The sequence below is a fragment of the Tympanuchus pallidicinctus genome, unplaced genomic scaffold, assembly GCF_026119805.1.
Source record: "Tympanuchus pallidicinctus isolate F22 unplaced genomic scaffold, pur_lepc_1.0 scaffold12, whole genome shotgun sequence".
Classification (NCBI taxonomy): Eukaryota; Metazoa; Chordata; class Aves; order Galliformes; family Phasianidae; genus Tympanuchus; species Tympanuchus pallidicinctus.
In genome coordinates, this window is record NW_026294637.1 from 16,861,809 (window position 1) to 16,880,152 (window position 18,344).

The 18,344-nt window shown below is 43.4% G+C and overlaps 2 protein-coding genes across 2 annotated transcripts in view; both read left to right on the plus strand.

Moving 5' to 3' along the window:
• The window catches only part of UBE2Q2 (ubiquitin conjugating enzyme E2 Q2), a 36,059-nt gene extending 23,965 nt beyond the window's left edge, over positions 1 to 12,094 (plus strand). The window contains exons 6-13 of the mRNA XM_052672211.1: positions 1,051 to 1,135; positions 5,058 to 5,118; positions 7,407 to 7,497; positions 7,833 to 7,891; positions 9,160 to 9,208; positions 9,411 to 9,506; positions 10,132 to 10,198; positions 11,482 to 12,094. Of these exons, the coding sequence (XP_052528171.1) occupies positions 1,051 to 1,135; positions 5,058 to 5,118; positions 7,407 to 7,497; positions 7,833 to 7,891; positions 9,160 to 9,208; positions 9,411 to 9,506; positions 10,132 to 10,198; positions 11,482 to 11,513 (540 nt within the window). The 3' untranslated portion in view covers positions 11,514 to 12,094. The remainder of the gene's footprint in view (positions 1 to 1,050; positions 1,136 to 5,057; positions 5,119 to 7,406; positions 7,498 to 7,832; positions 7,892 to 9,159; positions 9,209 to 9,410; positions 9,507 to 10,131; positions 10,199 to 11,481) is intronic.
• Positions 12,095 to 12,722: 628 nt separating this feature from the next.
• FBXO22 (F-box protein 22) lies at positions 12,723 to 17,950 on the plus strand. Its single transcript, XM_052672205.1, has 7 exons — positions 12,723 to 12,875; positions 12,966 to 13,098; positions 13,232 to 13,319; positions 13,559 to 13,654; positions 14,266 to 14,430; positions 15,313 to 15,478; positions 16,655 to 17,950. Exons 1-7 carry the CDS (start codon positions 12,772 to 12,774, stop codon positions 17,082 to 17,084), a joined length of 1,182 nt encoding a protein of 393 aa, XP_052528165.1. The 5' UTR covers positions 12,723 to 12,771; the 3' UTR covers positions 17,085 to 17,950.
• Positions 17,951 to 18,344: the final 394 nt, after the last annotated feature.

Sequence of the window (18,344 nt, forward strand, 5' to 3'; positions counted from 1 at the left end):
CCATTAGCTTTGGAATTGAAAGAGTAACATAGGTATTTCTGATCACTGTGTTCTTCTAAATAAACACATGAATTTCTTGAGAGGAAAAAGTACAATCTCCCTTTAGAGCTGATGGAATTGAGACAGAATGGTTAATGCTAAGGTCACAGAAGTTCAGTGCTCAGCATGCATGCAGAATGTATGCAATCCAGCAGTTGTTGATATGAGAGGACGTGAGTTACCTGATAGCTGATGTTTGTTAATTTGGGAATTACTGGCGTATTTTAGAGCCTGTTGTGTTTTGCATGCAGGACACTGAAAGGTTTTACTTTAGTGGCATATCTTCTGTTGCAAGACTGAGGAGAGAAGGCGTATGCTTAATTCTCAGTGGGGTGTCAAGTAATTCTAAACTGAGCTCTAAAAGAGCAGAGAGCATTTCTGCTCTGGTTGCATAAATGTGACATGTCATGACAAAATATTTGGTATGTTAAAATTTGCTTTGCTTTTCCTCTGCACAGCTGTTGATGTCTTTTCTCTTTACTGCAATAATAATATTACGTTTTCTGAACTTCTCATACTTCTTACAAAAGCTGGTGTTCTGTAGGAGGTAATTCCCAAGTCCTGTACCTTGTTCTCATGCCAAATGAAAGTAAAATTCTGAGAAAACAGTAAAACCTGGCATGCAGAAGCTTTAATTAGGATTAACTTTAGCCTTCCTTCAGTGTGTGTGAGATGAAGCCAGAAGAAAACTCTGTGTGTATTGTGGATCTGTCTTGGAAATCAAAATGCCAAGGAGGTTAAATTCTTTATGGAAAAATATACCTGTCATTTTACCTTGATGAATAGCTTTTACTATAGCACCTCTACCATGTAATGGTTTGTATATATATTAAAGTGCTGCTCTGAGGGGAGCGTCTTGTTTCTTTGCTGACTAGAGTACTCAGGTTCTAAAAATCAAATACTAGTGAAGAAATCAATGTATTGTTACTAACACTGAAGTAAAGCAATGTCTTATGCAAATAAAGCTGTCAGTATTATTTTTTGCTCATATGAGTCTCTTGTTTGTTTCAGGGTGCAGTCTCTGGGTCAGTTCAGGCTTCAGATCGACTTATGAAGGAACTCAGGGATATATATAGATCACAGAGTTATAAAACAGGTAAAATACTTCAGATTGTTTGAACGATTTCTCCTAGCAAATACTTCCTATTAATCTTTTTTGTTCCGTATTTGTATGTGTACATCTATAGATATTAAAAAAAATACATAGATACATTATATATATTCTTACTGTATAAAACAATGCATTTATAAAGTAAAAGGAAGTCAGGATGTATATCCTCTAATGTGTTCTTTTTTGTTATGCAAACCTTCACACCACAATTAACAACAGGACTGTAACTATGGGAGTACTCTTAGGGTGAGGTGGCTACAAGGAACATCTTAAGATGTCTACTGGGGGAGTTGTGGAGTTTTCAGAACTATCTGAAATTCAGCTCTCCTGGTGTATAGGGCAAAAGCTGTGAGCATGTCCCAACGGGTGACACTCACACAGTATGCTTTGAGGAGTAGGAATTTGTGTTCAGTATCAAAAGGCTTTGTTATTACACAGTGTTTAATTTTAATTATGCTCCTGTTAGTTCTATTATTTTGTGATCTGTGTTTATCTGATCCTGACCTCCATATGTTCTTTGAAGTAGGGATACAAATGAAGAGAAAATTTTGTCTTTAAGTTTGTTTGGATAAGAAGCATTGATTAGCTTTTACGTAGGTGGTTGGCTGTTCTCATTGCTCTACATACGGGCTTTGTCTAAATTAGCTCAGCAAAGGAAACTGCATATTGAATTATCTGCATATTATTGTACAGTAAGCAGAACTTAGATGCATTTCAATCAAGTTGTGTTCCTGTAGGTCAGTTCAATAGCGAGTTCCATCACAGCAGCCAAGAATGAGAGGCATCTGGTGCAGAGCAGGATGAGAACAGGAGGAATGCTGGATTAGAAAGTCAGCCTAAACTTGAATCCTTTATCTTCTATTTATCTGATTTGCTTCCCTAACCATTAAAGTGCCACCAAATGTGTACGTAGTTCTTTAATGTGTATATGTAAGGACAGATTTGAAGAGGTAGTAGGCCTCTGTTTTGATCAGTGATGTTCACTTCTTATATAAACAGCTTTAGGTGCTAAGGTACTGTAGCTGGTGGTAAAATGTCCGAGCTCTAAACACAGTAGTAACCTCCTGTTGATCTAATGTAGCCTAATGCTGTCAGGTTTGATCACAACGGCTTGCCAGTAAACCTAATCACTGTCTATCCAGTAGAGAGTGGATTAAAAGGGTTAGGAAGAGCCTAGAAATGGTTCTTCACTAAACTGTGGGGGACACTTTACTGCCTGTGTGTGGTCTTCAGAGGTTGCTTTTAGGGGCACAAGAAAGATGGTGTATAAGAAGTCTGACTGTGGAAAAACTGTGTGGCCCTTAATAGCATAGATACTGCTGGAGGGGCAGCCAGGAGCCCCTGTAGTCGCAGAATGGCTTCATTTGGACAGGGCCTCTAAACATCACCTAGTTCCAGCCCCTGTGATGTGGACGGGGTTGCCTCCCTACATATCAAGTTGCTCAGGGCCCCATCTAGCCTGGCTGTGAATAAGTGCAAGAAAAGAAAGTTGATGCACTGAAGGATGAGTTCAGTAGCTCGTTGGTTCATGACTTAGGAATGTCTACAAAGATTGCAGCTGAACACTGTGTGAATCTCTAGAAGCTGTGGAAGTCCAGTGGGAGAATTCCCAGGTTCAAGAAATTACCAAAGCATTCTAAACTGACACATTACCAGTATAAAGGATCCTTCAAACACCCTGTGTGGTGTTTTTGAATCACTACTTCAACTATTTCTTTAATTCTAATATTCTATTCTATAGGAGGTTGTGACGTTATTTATGGCAAGAGGCATTACTGCCCTCTCTGGCAGAAATCTGTGCAGCTAAATGACATACTCTTTTCTCTAACAGTGTAATTCCATACCACTTCTCTAGCAGTCTGAACAGAACCAAGTAAGAATATCTTGTAACTGCACTGTGTCCCAGTCAAGGAGCTGTCTTGTTTGCCTGAAGTTGTGCAACTCCTCCTGCTCTTCAAATCTCCCTGTATAAATAAGTGCCTGATAAGAATATTTGTTTCCCTGAGCAAACTGGAAATAACTAACTGAAGTGGAGGCTGATACTATAAAGCTGATGGTGTTTCAAAGCACAATCACTGTCCTACTTAATCCATTTATTAATTTTTTCAGTAAATGATGCTGTTTGTTATAAAACACACCTGGATTCCTTCCTTGTGGCTTCTCTTAGTTGTGGGGCTCCTGTGAATTTAAGTGTCAGTTTCTTCTTTTGTGCGTAACTCCTGTTTTTATAGCCTTGTTCTGTGTTCTGTTGTGAGATAGCTGTGACCATCTTAGCAGGGGCATGATTAGATAATGTGATCTTGGTTCTGAGTACTTGTTTCAGTGGTCATTTTCCCCATAATTTAAACTAAACATTAGCAAAACAAATAAATAAATCCAGCAAATTAAAACACTCAGCTGTATTTCAGACAGTGTCATTAATCTTTTGGATAACAGGAGTCATAAGTCCCCCAAGAATTCTCTTGTTTCTAAATGCAAAATTGGGGATTTGGTGAGTTCACAGAGAAAAAATTTTTAAAGGTATCAAATAATTTTGTGAGGATGGGGAAGGGAGAAGGAAGCACACTTTGTTTATAATTAAGTGAAATAATTTCTGTTGATGTCTTTAGTGGTTTTGTTGTTCATATAATTGCTTTTATCCAGAGATTGTGTGGGATTTACCTGGAGTTAGTCAGGTGCTGTAAGCAAGAAATGGCCTGCTTTCAGAGAGGCTGTTTTTCTTATTACTTTCTGGTCTCCTCACTTCTGGCTTGCTTCATGGGTCTTTGTGCTTGCTTTTTTACTTCATTGCCTCTATGGATATGGATAGCTTCTTAGTGGAATAAACAAACATCTCTAAGTGAGGGGAATCCATCTTGATTCCTTCTTCTATTTGAGGAACTATCAGAAACCAGTATGTAGAAGTTAATCAGGTTAGATTAATTGATCTTGAGTAATTTTTTTCCCTCTTACTGCCTCAACTGAAAAAAAAAAACAAAGTATCTGAGCTGGTTGCAAATAACAGATCTTGACTATTTAAAACAAAATAATGACAACAAAACTCAACTGTAGGTAGTGCTGTTTAAAGTCCCCTGTATGAAAGCAGTGAGCAACTGTGTCACTGTTGCTGTTCGTGAGCACACACAAACACTACTTAGCTCCTAATCTGGATGATTAAAAGGTTGGCCAAGTCGCTAATCTTTCTCTTGGTACCATCTTCACGTCTGTCCTGAGCTGTGCACGTCTTTAAAGAACCATTTTACAGCTGCTGATTTGGTACAGTGCAGCTCTTTACGACCAGCACAGGTTACTCCTGTGGTTCCAGTCCATGGTAACCAGCAGAGTTGGAGGAGCAGCACATGAGTTCTGGGTGGCAGTAGGGCAGCCGTTCTTTTGATGCATCTTTCATGTTTTCTCACTGCTCAGTTGGGAGTGTGCTTCATCCAGTGCAATGTCATCTTCTTGGGTTTCCACTCCATACACTGGCTGGGGTGCTGTCCCTATTTGCCAGTGCTGTTAAGAGAACCTGTGAAATATAATGCTGCATGCTTGAGCTCTGTGATAAGTGTTTTTAAAAAGCGTGTTGGTTGTGTACTAGGATTAAAATAAACTGGGTTCTAAACAAGCTGGAGTCCTACAGCTATGGAAAGTTTGGAAGGAAACTGGATTGAGGGGAAATGGTTTTGGAGCCAGAGAAGTATGTCTACTTGAGCAGGTGTATTTTTTTTTCTTTTCCATATAGAAGTGAAAGAACTCTTCCTTTGTGGCTGCTCAGTAGTGCTTCTACTATTGAGGAAAAGATGTGACTCAGTATCTTACTCATTGCTTACATCTACTGACAGTATTTGTACTTAAAGAATGAGCTTATACTACATTTTGCCTTTTAAAAATTGTAGTGCATAGCTAATTCTATCTAATATTTCCACAGGGATATATTCAGTGGAACTGGTAAATGACAGCTTGTATGAATGGCATGTTAAGCTTCTGAAGTAAGTTCTTAAACTTCTTTCATTTTTCTGAAGAATCTACTAAAATTGCTGCACAAAATCTGCTTTGGAATGAGAAACTCTAGTCAGAACCTATAAAATAATGTGTGGCTACAACTTGGCCAGATGGAAATGCATACAGATATTGAACTATAGTAAAAAAGCAGGTAACAAAAAATGCAAAAAAAAAACCCCTCAGTCCTTGCACAGCCAACTCTCTGTATTAGCACAACTTTTATTACTTTTCCACCTTCCTTCCAAAGCTGCTCCAAAATATGAAATGTCAAATGATGAAATCAGTTGTCCAGAAGTTTTGTCTGGGTGGACTTGTTTGTTTTTAATTTCAAGAAAATACAAATGCTGGTTTCCTTTAAGACATAAGAAGGAACTGTTTTAGTGGGATTAGTTTAGCAGGCTCGTAGGACTGGAATCTTGAGGTGTAACATAATGATGATTTATTACATGATTGTTTTTTCTAATATACTGCTTTTCACTTGTTTGTACTGGATATGGATGATCTCCAAACCAACTTAGAAGAAAGTGACTGCTCATATATTGCTGTGTCCAAAGTATAATACTTTAATTCTAAAGGCATTATACTGAATGTAGTTCCAGTAACAGGATTATCTGCCATCATCCTACAAGGTAACCAGTAGGAAGGAAAAGCCTATGAAAACCAGGTTTGGTGGCTGCAAAAGGAGAAGAGATGGGAAAAACTTCTCTAGTTCAGCTACATCATGGTGCACAGATACAGAGACTTAAGTTTGGTCAGCAAAATAGCTGATGTGTCTCTAGGAATTGTTGCCTTGTCTTGGTGGTAAAATCTCTATGACTTTGTCACCAGCTGCTGAGTTTTATTTCCATCTTAGTGTCATCAAAAGCATGTGAACATTTTGAAGCTGAAACTAGCAGGAAAATAAATCATTCCCTTGTTACAGAAGGACCTCTTGATGGAGTGCTTAGACAGCCAAATAATGTGCAGTGCATGAAATTTCTTCTCAAGTACTGTGAGCAGGTTTGGTTTTCTGAGGAGGGAGAAGCAATGGAATGCATGCAAGAGATGACTTCCAGAATGACTAGGAGAAGAGATCCGGGGCATGGCTTTAAACTGAAAGAGAGGAGATGCAGATTAGATGTGGAGAAGGGATTCTTTACTCAGAGGGAGATGAGGCCCTGGCACAGGCTGTGCAGGAAAGCTTTGTGTGTCCCATCCCTGGAGGTGCTGAAGGCCAGGCTGGGTGGGGCTTTGCTTAACCTGATAGTGGTGGAAGGTGTCCCTGCCCATAGCTGGGGATGGAACTGGGTGGACTTTAAGGGCTCTCTCTTCCAAGGCAATCCATTCTGTGAAGGCATAAAGAATTGTGTTTATTCGTTCCAGCAAAAAGTGTTGGTAATCAAATGACCTGTGTGTGCACACAGTGTGTAAATGTCACAGGGTGTAAATGTCACAGAGATGAACTCTTTTGCAGGCAGAATGTTGTTGTTACTGGAACAAGTAATTCTGAACTGGTCTGGTGCTGGTTATGGCTGGAATTGGTGGGTTGCTCAGCACTGAAAGACTTATATTTTTTTTCTCTGAAATAGCTTTTGATTTGTGAGATAGAGATGTAGGGCTCAGGTAACTTTGAAATGGGTTCTCAAGTTTGTGGCTTCGTATGAATTAGAGGGTTGGACTCTTATAGTCCCTTTAACAACATCTGTTGTCTTGTTTACAGCCTTATTTTTGACAAGTCTCTTTCAAAACTTCTGGGGTGGCAGTGCTTGGGTTGGATTAATCCCGCAGTGTCTGAATGAACACCCAGAGTGCTTGCCACCAGTATTTTGCAACAAGTGATGGAATTCTGCTGAGAGCAGACACTGCTGACTTCAGTGCTTTCGCAGATGCAGATCACGTTTAACATGTGGTACAGAGCTGCAGTCGTGTGCTCATGAAGGGCTCACTGTGCTGAAGGCAGATCAGTGCAGCCTTTCTCTTCACGCATTTCTTCTAACAGGACATAGATCTTCAGCGAGCTGAAGAGAGTTAAAATGACTGATTTTCAAATAAAAGCTTATTTGCTATCCGTGTTCAAATAACATTTGATAGTGGTGGGAGTGTAATGCACTGCAACAAGCTTTCATGGAGATCTCATGGGAAAGTGTTTCTTGTTCAAGAGAGCAAACGTTTTCTTGTGTTAAATTTCAAATTACCATTTGTAATCTATAAATGCATGAAGGAGCTAAGAGTGATTACTATTTACAGGTAGTGAAAATACTGACTTAATCCAGGATTCACCCTGCTCCTTTTATAGGGTTGATCCTGACAGCCCCCTGCATAGTGATCTTCAGGTCTTGAAAGAAAAAGAAGGCGTGGAATACATTTTACTCAACTTCTCTTTTAAGGTATGTGTCTATGGGAAGAAATGCAGGGGTTCAACTTGTAGCCAACTGTAGAAACTGACTAAGGTACCCTCAGCTGTTATGTGGGTGAAGGTAGAGTAAAGTAAAGTGTAACATTTAAGGAGGAAAAAAAAAAAGTAGCTATCAGTGTGGCACTAAAACTTCCCACAGGCTTCTTGTGAGCCAGCACTGTGGAAAGGTGGTTTTTACAGAAGTGAAAAATGTTACTGCTTTAAATCTGATTTGCCAAATTAGGCTACAGAAATAGTTCCTGGTTAGGGAAAAAAAAACTGTGTTACAGCATAGTTTTTAACCTGTTCTTTGTTTATGTATTTCAGGATAACTTCCCTTTTGATCCTCCCTTTGTGAGAGTAGTATCTCCTGTGCTCACAGGAGGGTAAGTTGGAGTTGCTTTATAGAATTCTTACTTTGTGATAAAACATTATTACTTGAGATTGGTTGTCTGGGTTTGCATGGAACGTTTTGAGACCAGCAGGTGGACTTAGAGATATTTTCCCAAAATAGCAGCCATGAGCTGCTATAGACCTTGAGTTTGGTGAAAGGCTCAGCATGATAAGGAGTTGTGCTTCTCAAGTAGCATAAACAGTGGGCAAACAGCTGAGTGGTTTTCCAGCTTGATGCAATTCCTTAATTTGAATTTTAAGCTTAGAATTGCTGAAGTTGAGTCCAGCATTGGAATTCTCCATCAGCCATAGTATTTGAGAGCTGATCTCTGAAATTTTTAACACAATCTTACTTCTCCTGTTGTTCCACATAGCAGTGGTTTTGTGTTGTTGCTTTGAAGGGGTCTTTCTTGTCTGTGTTGGTAACACTGCTGTAAACTTATGGCTAAAAACTCCTCAAATGCTAAACTGAAAGTATTAAAGTATTTAATTGGCACTGTGCTCCAAGTTATCTAAACCTTGGTTGAAACATTGTGTGCAGTGTCTCCTGCAATGCAGCCTCTACTCTCACAGCTGGTGGTGGTTTTGATTTGGTTTTAATTGCTCTTCTTTTTATTTCCTTATAAATTACATACAAATGGACGTTGTTCAAATGCACTGATCATAGCAGAGACCACCTTTTAGGAGTGGTAAATTCAGCCTCCTCAGTCAGGTGTTGTTACAGCCAGGCACGCTGTGCTGAATGCTATATGAATGACTGCTGAATTCTGTAACCACACGACATGATGAAGTGTTACTGAAATTGAAGTATGTTTTAGAGGGAAAAGAGCAAGTGAAGATTAACTTTAGCTTGTTTGCAACTAAATCTTGGTGAATAGTTGCACTTACATTGTTTGAAATTGTGTCGATATCCCTAACAGAAGTGGTGTGGATTTTAACTGCATCAGCACATCCATAGTGTGGTGACAAAACGCAGCACTCCTCTTTCATGGTCTGGCTACTGTGTAAGCAATTGTGCAGAATAGCTGCATTGCTGATTTTAACTGTGTATGTGGCCTAGGAAAGCAGTTTCTTTTGTCTCGTTGCACTAATTGACCTTCCCTATGCCATGGCTAACTAGCTGCCATTGTAGGTTATGGCTGAAGGGCATCTCAGTTGTATGTGGAAAAATCCAATTGGCCTGAGAGAATTTGTGCTGTGAATGGTTTTGTATCTTACCAATTGATATTTGATATCATTTTCTTCTCACGTTTATTTCCAGATACGTCCTAGGTGGAGGTGCATTATGCATGGAACTTCTTACTAAACAGGTGAATGCCAACTCTTCTTCTCACTACAGAAGTGCCACAACTAACAGTGAAGGGTGCACTTTTCAGTAGAAGGGCACTTGAGGGTAGTAGCCTTGATTTTCTGTGTGGAATAATTTCCATACAAAACATGCCTTCCAAAGCAGATTTGCAAAATGAGCACAAGAAGCAAGTATATATGTCATTTATTTTCTTCCTCCTGCAGGGCTGGAGCAGTGCCTATTCAATAGAATCAGTCATCATGCAGATCAATGCCACTTTAGTCAAAGGAAAAGCCAGAGTTCAGTTTGGAGCCAATAAGGTAAATGCACTGCACGTATCAATTGCACAGATCGTTGTTAGGCTTCTTCCATTGCTTTGCTGACTTGTGTAGGAAATGTTTCATGACAGAATTGTCATTGCAAATATGTCTGCATTTTGATTTGTCTGTCACACGTGTTTGGTGCATGTGTGATCATTTTCTTGGCTGTTAACTATGATTTTAAAGAAAGATAAACATTTGAGGAGGACAAGCGTTGGCTGGGCAGGGCATTTGAGTAGATGTGTACCTGGGGAAGAGAAGGCTGAATTCAGAATTGGAAACCAGAAAGATTTGGGAATCCTGGCTGTGAGAAGGGCTACAGACAGCCTTGCTGCCAGGTTTGTGTATGCTGATGTTAAGAAGTTCTCCTTCGTTGGATTAAGTGCCTGCCAGTTTTCCTGAGAGGATGAAAAATACTGCCATGCAAATACTCCTGAACTTGAGCCCTTCAAAATTGATCTAAATCATAATTCAGTTCAAGTGTGTGTGTTGCTAACAGATTGCAACTTGCTCTGGAGTTCTAAATGCTGTTTTGAAAAGAGGTGTAAATATGTCAGTGAAATTGACTCTCTTGCTGGTGTTTTAAGTGCTGATTCAAGGGTTGTTTGGATTTTTTTCCTTTCAGAATCAATATAACCTAGCAAGAGCACAGCAGTCCTATAAGTCACTAGTACAAATACATGAGAAAAATGGTATGTATGCCTTGCATTTCTGTTCTTGTATGCAGAGCATCCTAGGATTTTGATATTCGGCAGCAATCAAACTACCAAACCTAGGTGCTGGAATGCCTTAGGTTGGGTTGGGAAGGTGGGAGATGGTGTTTCTGCTTCTCATCTTTAAGGGCTTGTAGTCTTTCTAATTAAAGTAACTTGACCAATCATCTTTGCAACTTCTCCAGCTTACATGTTCTGTACGTTCCTATTGCTTTTCAAAAAGGAGTTGAGCTTCCTTTTCAACTAGCTGACCTAGTAGCTTTGTTGTTACTGTAGCTATTGGAGTGTATGTGTTAGTGAAGCGTCTGCCTCTTTGTTTTCATGTGGCAAGCGCTGAGAAATAGTAACCAGTGAAGATGGTTGCTGGCTTGTCTTTCCACTTCAAAAAGTGGAAGTCCAAGTGAGATGGGCTGGCTGGGGAATGGGAGATTTTTTTTCTTCTGTTTAAAGCCAGTTATGTTCTCGTGGCTGCTTAAAGCAAATATTAACATGCTTGAGGTATAATTGCATTTGTTACGGCAGGCCAGAGATGACCTGAGGCTTTAGATGGTTTGAATGAGTTATGTGCTGTTCAAAAGCAGTCAGCAGAGTTGGTGCCCTGCTCTCCTGATGAGGGAATTAGTCCCAGCTCTGCCTTCAGAGATTAGTGTCCTTTGGGAACTGGTGTTGCTGTGAACACGATGTGAGTGTATTTTGGTGTGATGAGCACCTCGGTTTTCCCACTTCTAAAACAAACAGTGCCTTCTGGACTGCTAGGAAGAAGATCACAGAAGATTTTAAGATGCTTTCCAACTTCATGACGTGTTGATCTTGCCATTAACTGAATCCCTTGCTTTTTTAGTTTGCAACAAAAGCCAGCATGGCTGTTGACTTCTAGCTGCACGCTGACCACAACTGCAGTGTTTGCTACTGCAACAGGAGCTGTACGCAAAACGTTCACAGCATTTATTGCTGCTGCAAAAGGCATCTTTGTTAGCTTACTGCTCCTACCAGTTCTCTAGGACAATATAAGCAGGGCCTCTACTCACTGTACTAAAACCAAGAGGAATTTTTACTATAGTGGCTGGGAGACTTGAGGTTGGAGATCTGGAGGCGGTCAGAAAAGGCCATGTACACTTGATCCGATATGATTCAACATGCCAAATGCTATCAGGAGCCTGAGTTACTCACCTGACATTTCTGCCACCCATTCAGAAGGCAGCTGGTAAGCTCCTCTGAGCAGAGCCAGGGCAGTGCCTAATGCGTTTCTCTGTTCTCCATAGGCTGGTACACTCCTCCAAAAGAAGACGGTTAATACAGAGGACTGTTGTATATCTGGACCAATGCCAACAAAAGAGCTCTTTTTAACGTTTTCCAACACAGAGACTCGAGCTATGAGTGCCCCTATAACAGCCGTACTGAAGACTTTAGCTATTAGATAAGTTAGTGGATAATCTGTCAACTGACACGTCGAGTATAAGTTGCAGCCTTACCATTCCGCTCTTCTTAGGCATCTTGGACTGAGCAGTCTGGGCCTTTGCTGTATTTGTTCTTCATGGATTAAGCATATTTGGGCCACTCCCTCCCTTCTCTCTTTTTTAATTTGGAAGTGTAATGCTGCAGTGGGCTGCTGCGTTCCCCAGGAGCGTTCAGCAGGAGTTGGTCACACTTCTTACCTTTCGCAGGATGCAGAGCGCCGAGATTTGAGTTGTGTCGTTCCATTTGAAGTCAGGAGGTTTAATATGTTGTTTAATACTGTTATAGGAAATGTCAGACCTTGCAAATCACAGTAGTTTTCTGGTCTAAAATGACAGCGTTTGTAGTATTTCCAAATTAATGATATAGGAAAAGCACATGTATGTTAAGTCATTAAACATTTTCATGGCTGGATGAGAATACGAACTATTTTTTGGAAGAGATGCTCACGGTCAGATGGTTTTGCCCTCCTCCTCTCTGAGCAGTGCAGGCGGTGCCGCTGCAGCCCATCAGCTCCGCCGTGCTCCGCTGCTGCGGGCGGCTCCCTCTGCTGAGGCTCGAAGTTATTTAAAGTACTAAAAAAAAAACAAAACAAAACCTTTTTAGGCGTTCCATTTTATTAACGGGTTGTTGCAATCATTTGTAAACTAACGAACTGATACAGCGAGCGATTGGCACAAAGCGAGGCGGACTCCGGGAGTGAATTCTTTTCCGTAGAAGCTCCGCGGGCAGTCGGAGGCCGAGCAGCGCCGCAGCGGAGGACGGACGGCGCCTCCCGCGGCAATCGCGGGGCCTCGCGCCTCGCTGAGCCCTTCTGGCTGTGCCCCCGCGGCCCGGCTGTGCCTGCAGCCGCCGCCCCGGGCCCGAGGCCGCCGCCGCCGCTTCCCCCCCTCTCGCCCGGCGGGCGCGCCGCGATTTGTAAACTTGCATCAAGTTGAATAAAGGCCGTTTTGAGAATCGCTGTGCCGTGCCGCTTCCGGGGCGGGGCCGGAAGGGATGCGGGCGGAAGTGCCGAGAGCGGAAGTGCCGCCGCCGGAACCGGAAGCGCGTCGGCGCCGGGGGGTGTCGGCGGCGGGGAAGGGCGCGGCTCTGCGGCCATGGAGGCGCCGGGGAAGGGCGGCCTCGTTCTCGGCAACCTGGCCGAGGTGGTGGAGCGCGTGCTCGGCTTCCTGCCCACGAAGGCGCTGCTGCGCGCCGCCTGGTAAGCGCCGGGGGGAGCCGGGGGGGCGGCGGGCGGACGTCGACGCCGTTTCTGAGGTAACGTGGGCGGGGCGGGCCGGCTGTGTTGCAGCGTGTGCCGGCTGTGGAGGGAGTGCGCGCGGCGGATCCTGCGCACGCGGCAGCGCCTCGCTTGGGTGTCGGCGCTGGAGCCCGGCCCGCCCGGCGGACACGCACTGGTGCAGGCCTTGGAGCGAGAGCTCGAGGTGGGTCCGCGTGCGCTGTGGGGCCACTTCACCCCCCCCGACCCCACGGTCCCGGTTCGCGCCTCGCGGTGCCGGGCGGTGCCGGTACCGGGCCGGCGTTACCAGCGCGCTCGCGTCTCGCATCTTCTTGCAGAAGGTGCACGTCCTGCCCCAGACGGTGCTCTACATCGCCGACGCGGAGACGTTCAGCGGGCACGAGGAGTGCCACGAGCACAAGAAAGGTACCCGCGGGGCGCGGAATCGCCGGGGCTGCGGGCGGGGGAGGGACCGCTGGGCGGAGCGCTGCGAGTCTGAATGTAAAAACGCGGCTGCGGTATGTGGAAGCGAGGCGCTTTACCCTGAGCTGTTGGCGGCGCGGGGCTCTTGTGTCGGTAACGGCCGTGGGGTGAGAAGGGATTGGCTGCCGGTTTCTGTCTGTCAGGTCCGCTTCTCTTTGCCGTTTTTGTTTCCTTTTCAATAGCCAGAAAAAGAAACAGTAAAGAAACAGCCGTTGCGATTGAGAAACTGTTGCCAAAGCGATGTCAGGTCCTTGGACTGCTCACCCCGGGGATCGTAGGTAGGAGCCTCCTTTGTGTGCTGCGCTCCCTGCTGTTAGTGCGTTTGTGCCTTCCCTCTCAACTTCAGTTCTCATTCCACAGTAAACAAAGAGGAAACCTTTCTGCTCGTTTCTGTGATTTCAGGGCATAACTCGTGCCGTGCATCTCAGCAGAAGCTTTTAGATGTTACAATGTTTTCCAGGTGATTGCTGAGCGTTTGCTTCCAGTCTCTGTCACCGCAGCCATGACCAATAAGAGCAGGTCTATAGCATGAAGGAGCATGGGGCTCCATGAACACCTGTGTGAAGGCACTAAGAGCCATAAACATTGATTCTGTGCCTACAGAAGGCTGTTTGAGTCGTTGCATTTAGAGTAAGGAAGATTTCTGTATATGTCTGTGTCTCATGCAAAGTGACTTTAGCATTGTTTCTGGACAGTGGAAATCTTATGCGTTTCACCTTTCACAACAGCAGCAAAAAAAATTCACACCGGTTATCAATTAGGTGTGTTGTGATGGGAAGGAGCTGTCATGCATTCTGTCTGTACTGCATATGCTGCTCTGCCTCTTTTAGCCTGAGTTGCAGACAGAAGTGTCAGAATCACTAATCTTTGTGTTTGCGTGTCATTGTAGTTACCCCCATGGGTTCAAGCAGCAATCAGCCTCAAGAAATTGAAGATGGTGAAGCTGGATTTGCTCTTTTGTTTCCCAAAATTGATGGGGTTAAAATCCAAACCTTCCATTTTCCTAAAGAAGTAAAGAACAGAGTCATTGACGAAAACAAATTTGCCGCAGCAGGTGCGTCCTTGTTCTCCCTTTGACCTGGGCTTTTGTCAAGTGTTTTGCTGCTCTTTGAGGCTCCAGTGTGAAACTGCATGTGGGACCAGCAGCTCCTGTGGTGTGTTAACAGAGCATTGAGGCTCTGCAGGGCTGCTCTGGTAACCACCCATCTCTTTATACCCATCATCAGGAGTGCTGAGGTTGTTAACCTGAGTTTGTCTCAAACTTCTTCATTTGTGTTGCAAGCAGAGCTGCTAAGAGGAAGCTGTTAAGTTTGAAGCAAGCCAGGAATTGTTTAAAAGTAACAGTAAATGAGTTTTGTGCCATTGGGAGTTATTCTGGCCACCTCTGTTCAGAAAGGAGTGGGAAGGAGCTGCTGCTTTACTTCCATAAAGTAACTTTGTTTTCAGATGCTAGGTCAGGTGTTGTAAAAAGAAAGGTATAAAGAAAACCATCTATTTTAGTACAGTTTACATTCCTCACCTTGCATTTGCGAAGAGTAATCTGAGAGCAAGTGGGCCTTTCTGTGAGTCTTCCTGGAACTTGGAAGTTTCTTTCTTGGGATAAGCAACAGGCTGATGCACACGTTTTAATAGTTCTTAATTTTTCAAGCAAAGCTGTTTACTCCATTGTGGTTCTTGGATAACATGTGTGCTCAGTTGGAATCTGTAAGAAGATAATTGAGACTGCCCTCTGGGAAAGAAGCTGAAAGCAGGAGGAAGCAGATACAATTTACTCATGAATACATGGCTGCCTTGTGCCTTGTTTTTCACTTGTAGCAACAGAAAGTCCATGCTGGAGGCATTAGGTGTTATTTAAGGAGGGAGTGAAGAGTGTATGTAGAACTCTTAGGCTTCGGGGGAAGTCAAAATAAGGGGACTGAAGTTCTTGTTTTTGTAGGCCTGAAGAATAATCCGGATCTTCGTGTGGTTCTTTTGTTTGGCTACAACTCCTGGAAGTCTGGAGCCACTCGTTTTCTTCATCAAATAGTCAATCCTTTGAATGAAAAAAGTATCATCCTAGCTGGGGGACAAGTGGAGAGCTTTACATCGCTGATCTCTGAGAAGTAGGTATATTTTTCAAGGTAAATTGTGAAAGATATTTAACAGGGGAAATACGTTGCAGAAGCTGTAACATTTTAATTATTTTTGCCATATGCCAATCAAGAGTTGTAAAGTGTTACATTTTGTTTAAAAGAACAAAACCCAACCTCTGCACTGTGATCCAGCAGGAAAAGCTGGAAGCTTTGTATGAGTGTTACACACTGGGTTCTGGAAACCCAGCTAGGAGAACAACTGAGGACTTCCAGCTTCAGAAACCCTACATTTGTTTATTTGTGTGCTTGCTCTCTGGCTTTCAGGTAAATTATCACTCAAATAGCAGAGACCATTTGTGTGACTGTTCTGGTTTTATGTCAGTCTTGTTTTGGGGCACATTACAGAGCTGAATATGCAACCTCAGCTGTGCCCTGTGAGCACAAGCAGCTCCACAAGGATGTTGCACTCCAAGGGCTGGGCTGGATCTGACCCACTGAGCCCCAATCCTTCCACCAAGAGCCCTGCAGGGGCTTCCTTGCTCCAAGTGCTCTGCTGATTTGCTAGTGCATCCAGGAGCATCCTGTGCTGGGGAGAGTGCTGCAGACATGGCTGCAGGCTCCTCTCATACAGTGTTGGTCTGGACTCCATAGTGATAGGAGTTGTTTTTTGGGTGTTTTTTTTTTGCATCTGATTTATGCCATCTGCACCATTATTCCAGATCAGAGAGCTGTCTCTATTAAACTATTACTAAGATAACAAGAATAGGTAACCACTGAAACCAATGTGAATCTGGCCAACCAACGAGCACAGACCTGTAGCAACAGGGATCTGAAGTCTGGAACAGCTTCTAGACTGCTGCCCTGGTTTCATACACGAACTGCTGCTTATCTTTGGTTAAGTTTAACTTACGGTTCAGCTGGAATTGCAGAGCTGTGCTGTGCCCCAACTGCTGAATTTGGCAAGAGTTTGAAAGACAGGCTTATGATTAATCCTGGGTAATGGATGTGAAAGGTTTTCATCAGGAAAGGTTACTGGAAAAAGAGGGGGAAAAAGGAAATCTGGAAGAGCGTGTTTAGTTTTTAACTACGGTGGCTTTCAAAACCCCCAGGATGCTGGTCTGTCTGGCAGCCCGCTTGTGCTGCAGCAGAGCAGTTCAGGCCTGGTCGCGCTGGGCTGCTCTCTAACGGAGGCCTGTTGCCTTTCAGTAATAGCGCCCAGCCCAGCGATGCCTGCGGGGTGGTCGGGCTGGCTTTCAGCGGGCCCCAGATCCAGAGCGCCACGGTTCTGTTAGACCAGGACGTCGCTGATGAGAGGACAGCGGAAGCCGCCATGCAGCGCCTCAAGGCAGCAAACATCCCCGAGTGTAACACCATCGGCTTCATGTTTGCGTGCGTTGGCCGAGGGTATCGGCATTACAAAACCAAACAGAACATGGAGGCGGATGCCTTTAGGAAGTTTTTTCCAAATGTTCCCCTCTTTGGCTTTTTTGGACACGGGGAAATAGGATGTGACCGGATAGTTACTGGGAATTTCGTACTGAGAGAATGTAACGATGTAAAGGACGACCTGCTTCATGGTTACACTACTGTTATGACTCTCATTCATCTTGGTTCAACTAAAGCAAACCAGGCGTGAGTGTGTTTGCAGTGCCTCGGTGAGCTGCTTCGTCCTGAAGAGCCAACATCCTGCAGTCAGAGCACTTCCCTTTGGGAAGTGCATAAACACCATTTTCCTAGCATTATCCAATCCTATAGTTGGAACAGTTGAATGTAATAGCTATGAGGAAGACTTGCCTTTTGTGTAGCCTCCTGCACGTGCTGAAATTGCAGGGAAATGACACTGAATGGAGTTCTGCAGTTGAAGGAAGCCTTTCTTTTTTCTAAAATGAGAACAGTTTGCACAAGTGGCAGTCAGAGGCCGAGCAATCACCGTGCAGAAGCAATACTTTGTGCTCTATTTATGTGTGCAAAACAGGCCAGAAGAACTACCGGCGTGTGCTGAAATACTGGTGCAGGAAATCCACCATTCCGTGGGTTTAAGAGTGATGCACAGCCTGCCCAGACTTGGGTCCTATTTACAGAACTGAATCTTTTACCGGGTAAAACTCCAAGAAATCTTTAGGAAAAAAAGCCAACCAAACAAGAAAGTGCTCATTAAATAAAGACAACGTTATGTAATTGCACCTGGCCTTCTGTTCTCAGAGAAAAAAGCTCCGACCTGGTGAGGTGCTCTCAGTGCTCTCAGCTTTGAAGCTGAACTCAATTCATTATCTTGAACTACTTTCAGTCATCTTAAATATTCGATTTAGAACAATACCCGATACGTCGTGTCTACCAGCACTCTTAGCCTTTGTGTACAAACGTTTACACAATCAGAGTGGACTGCTTAGTGTTCCTTTTAGGTTCTCTTGTAGCACCATCTTCCCTGTTATAAACTTTTAAATTCACAGTACAAAAAAAAAAAAAAAGACTCTCCCTGGTATCTTTAAGAAAGTTTTTGTTTTTAATAAGAAATTCTGGGCCACACAAGATCTGGTGATGTTCGTTTTGTCTCAAGCCCAACGACTTGGGCTATTGCATGTGTTGTGAGCTGAAGCTTTTACATCAGTCATCTACTTTGAGTGCTGCAGCTGAAGGTAGTGTTTCACAGTTCACATAGGTACTTTCATCATATTATCAGCATAGCTCATAATACATCTGCTCGCTTATAAATTCCTTCTTCCCTTTTACTTTACTTGGCAACAGAATGACAAGAAAGTAGGATTTGTTTTGGACCGTTTCATCATGCTTTGAAATCCCTCATTGAGCATCTGCCCTGTTCTCAGTTTAGGAAGAGGAAAGTGCTTGGCTGTATATTGTACAACAGTATGTCTTTTGCTGTCCAGGTAAGAGCCAA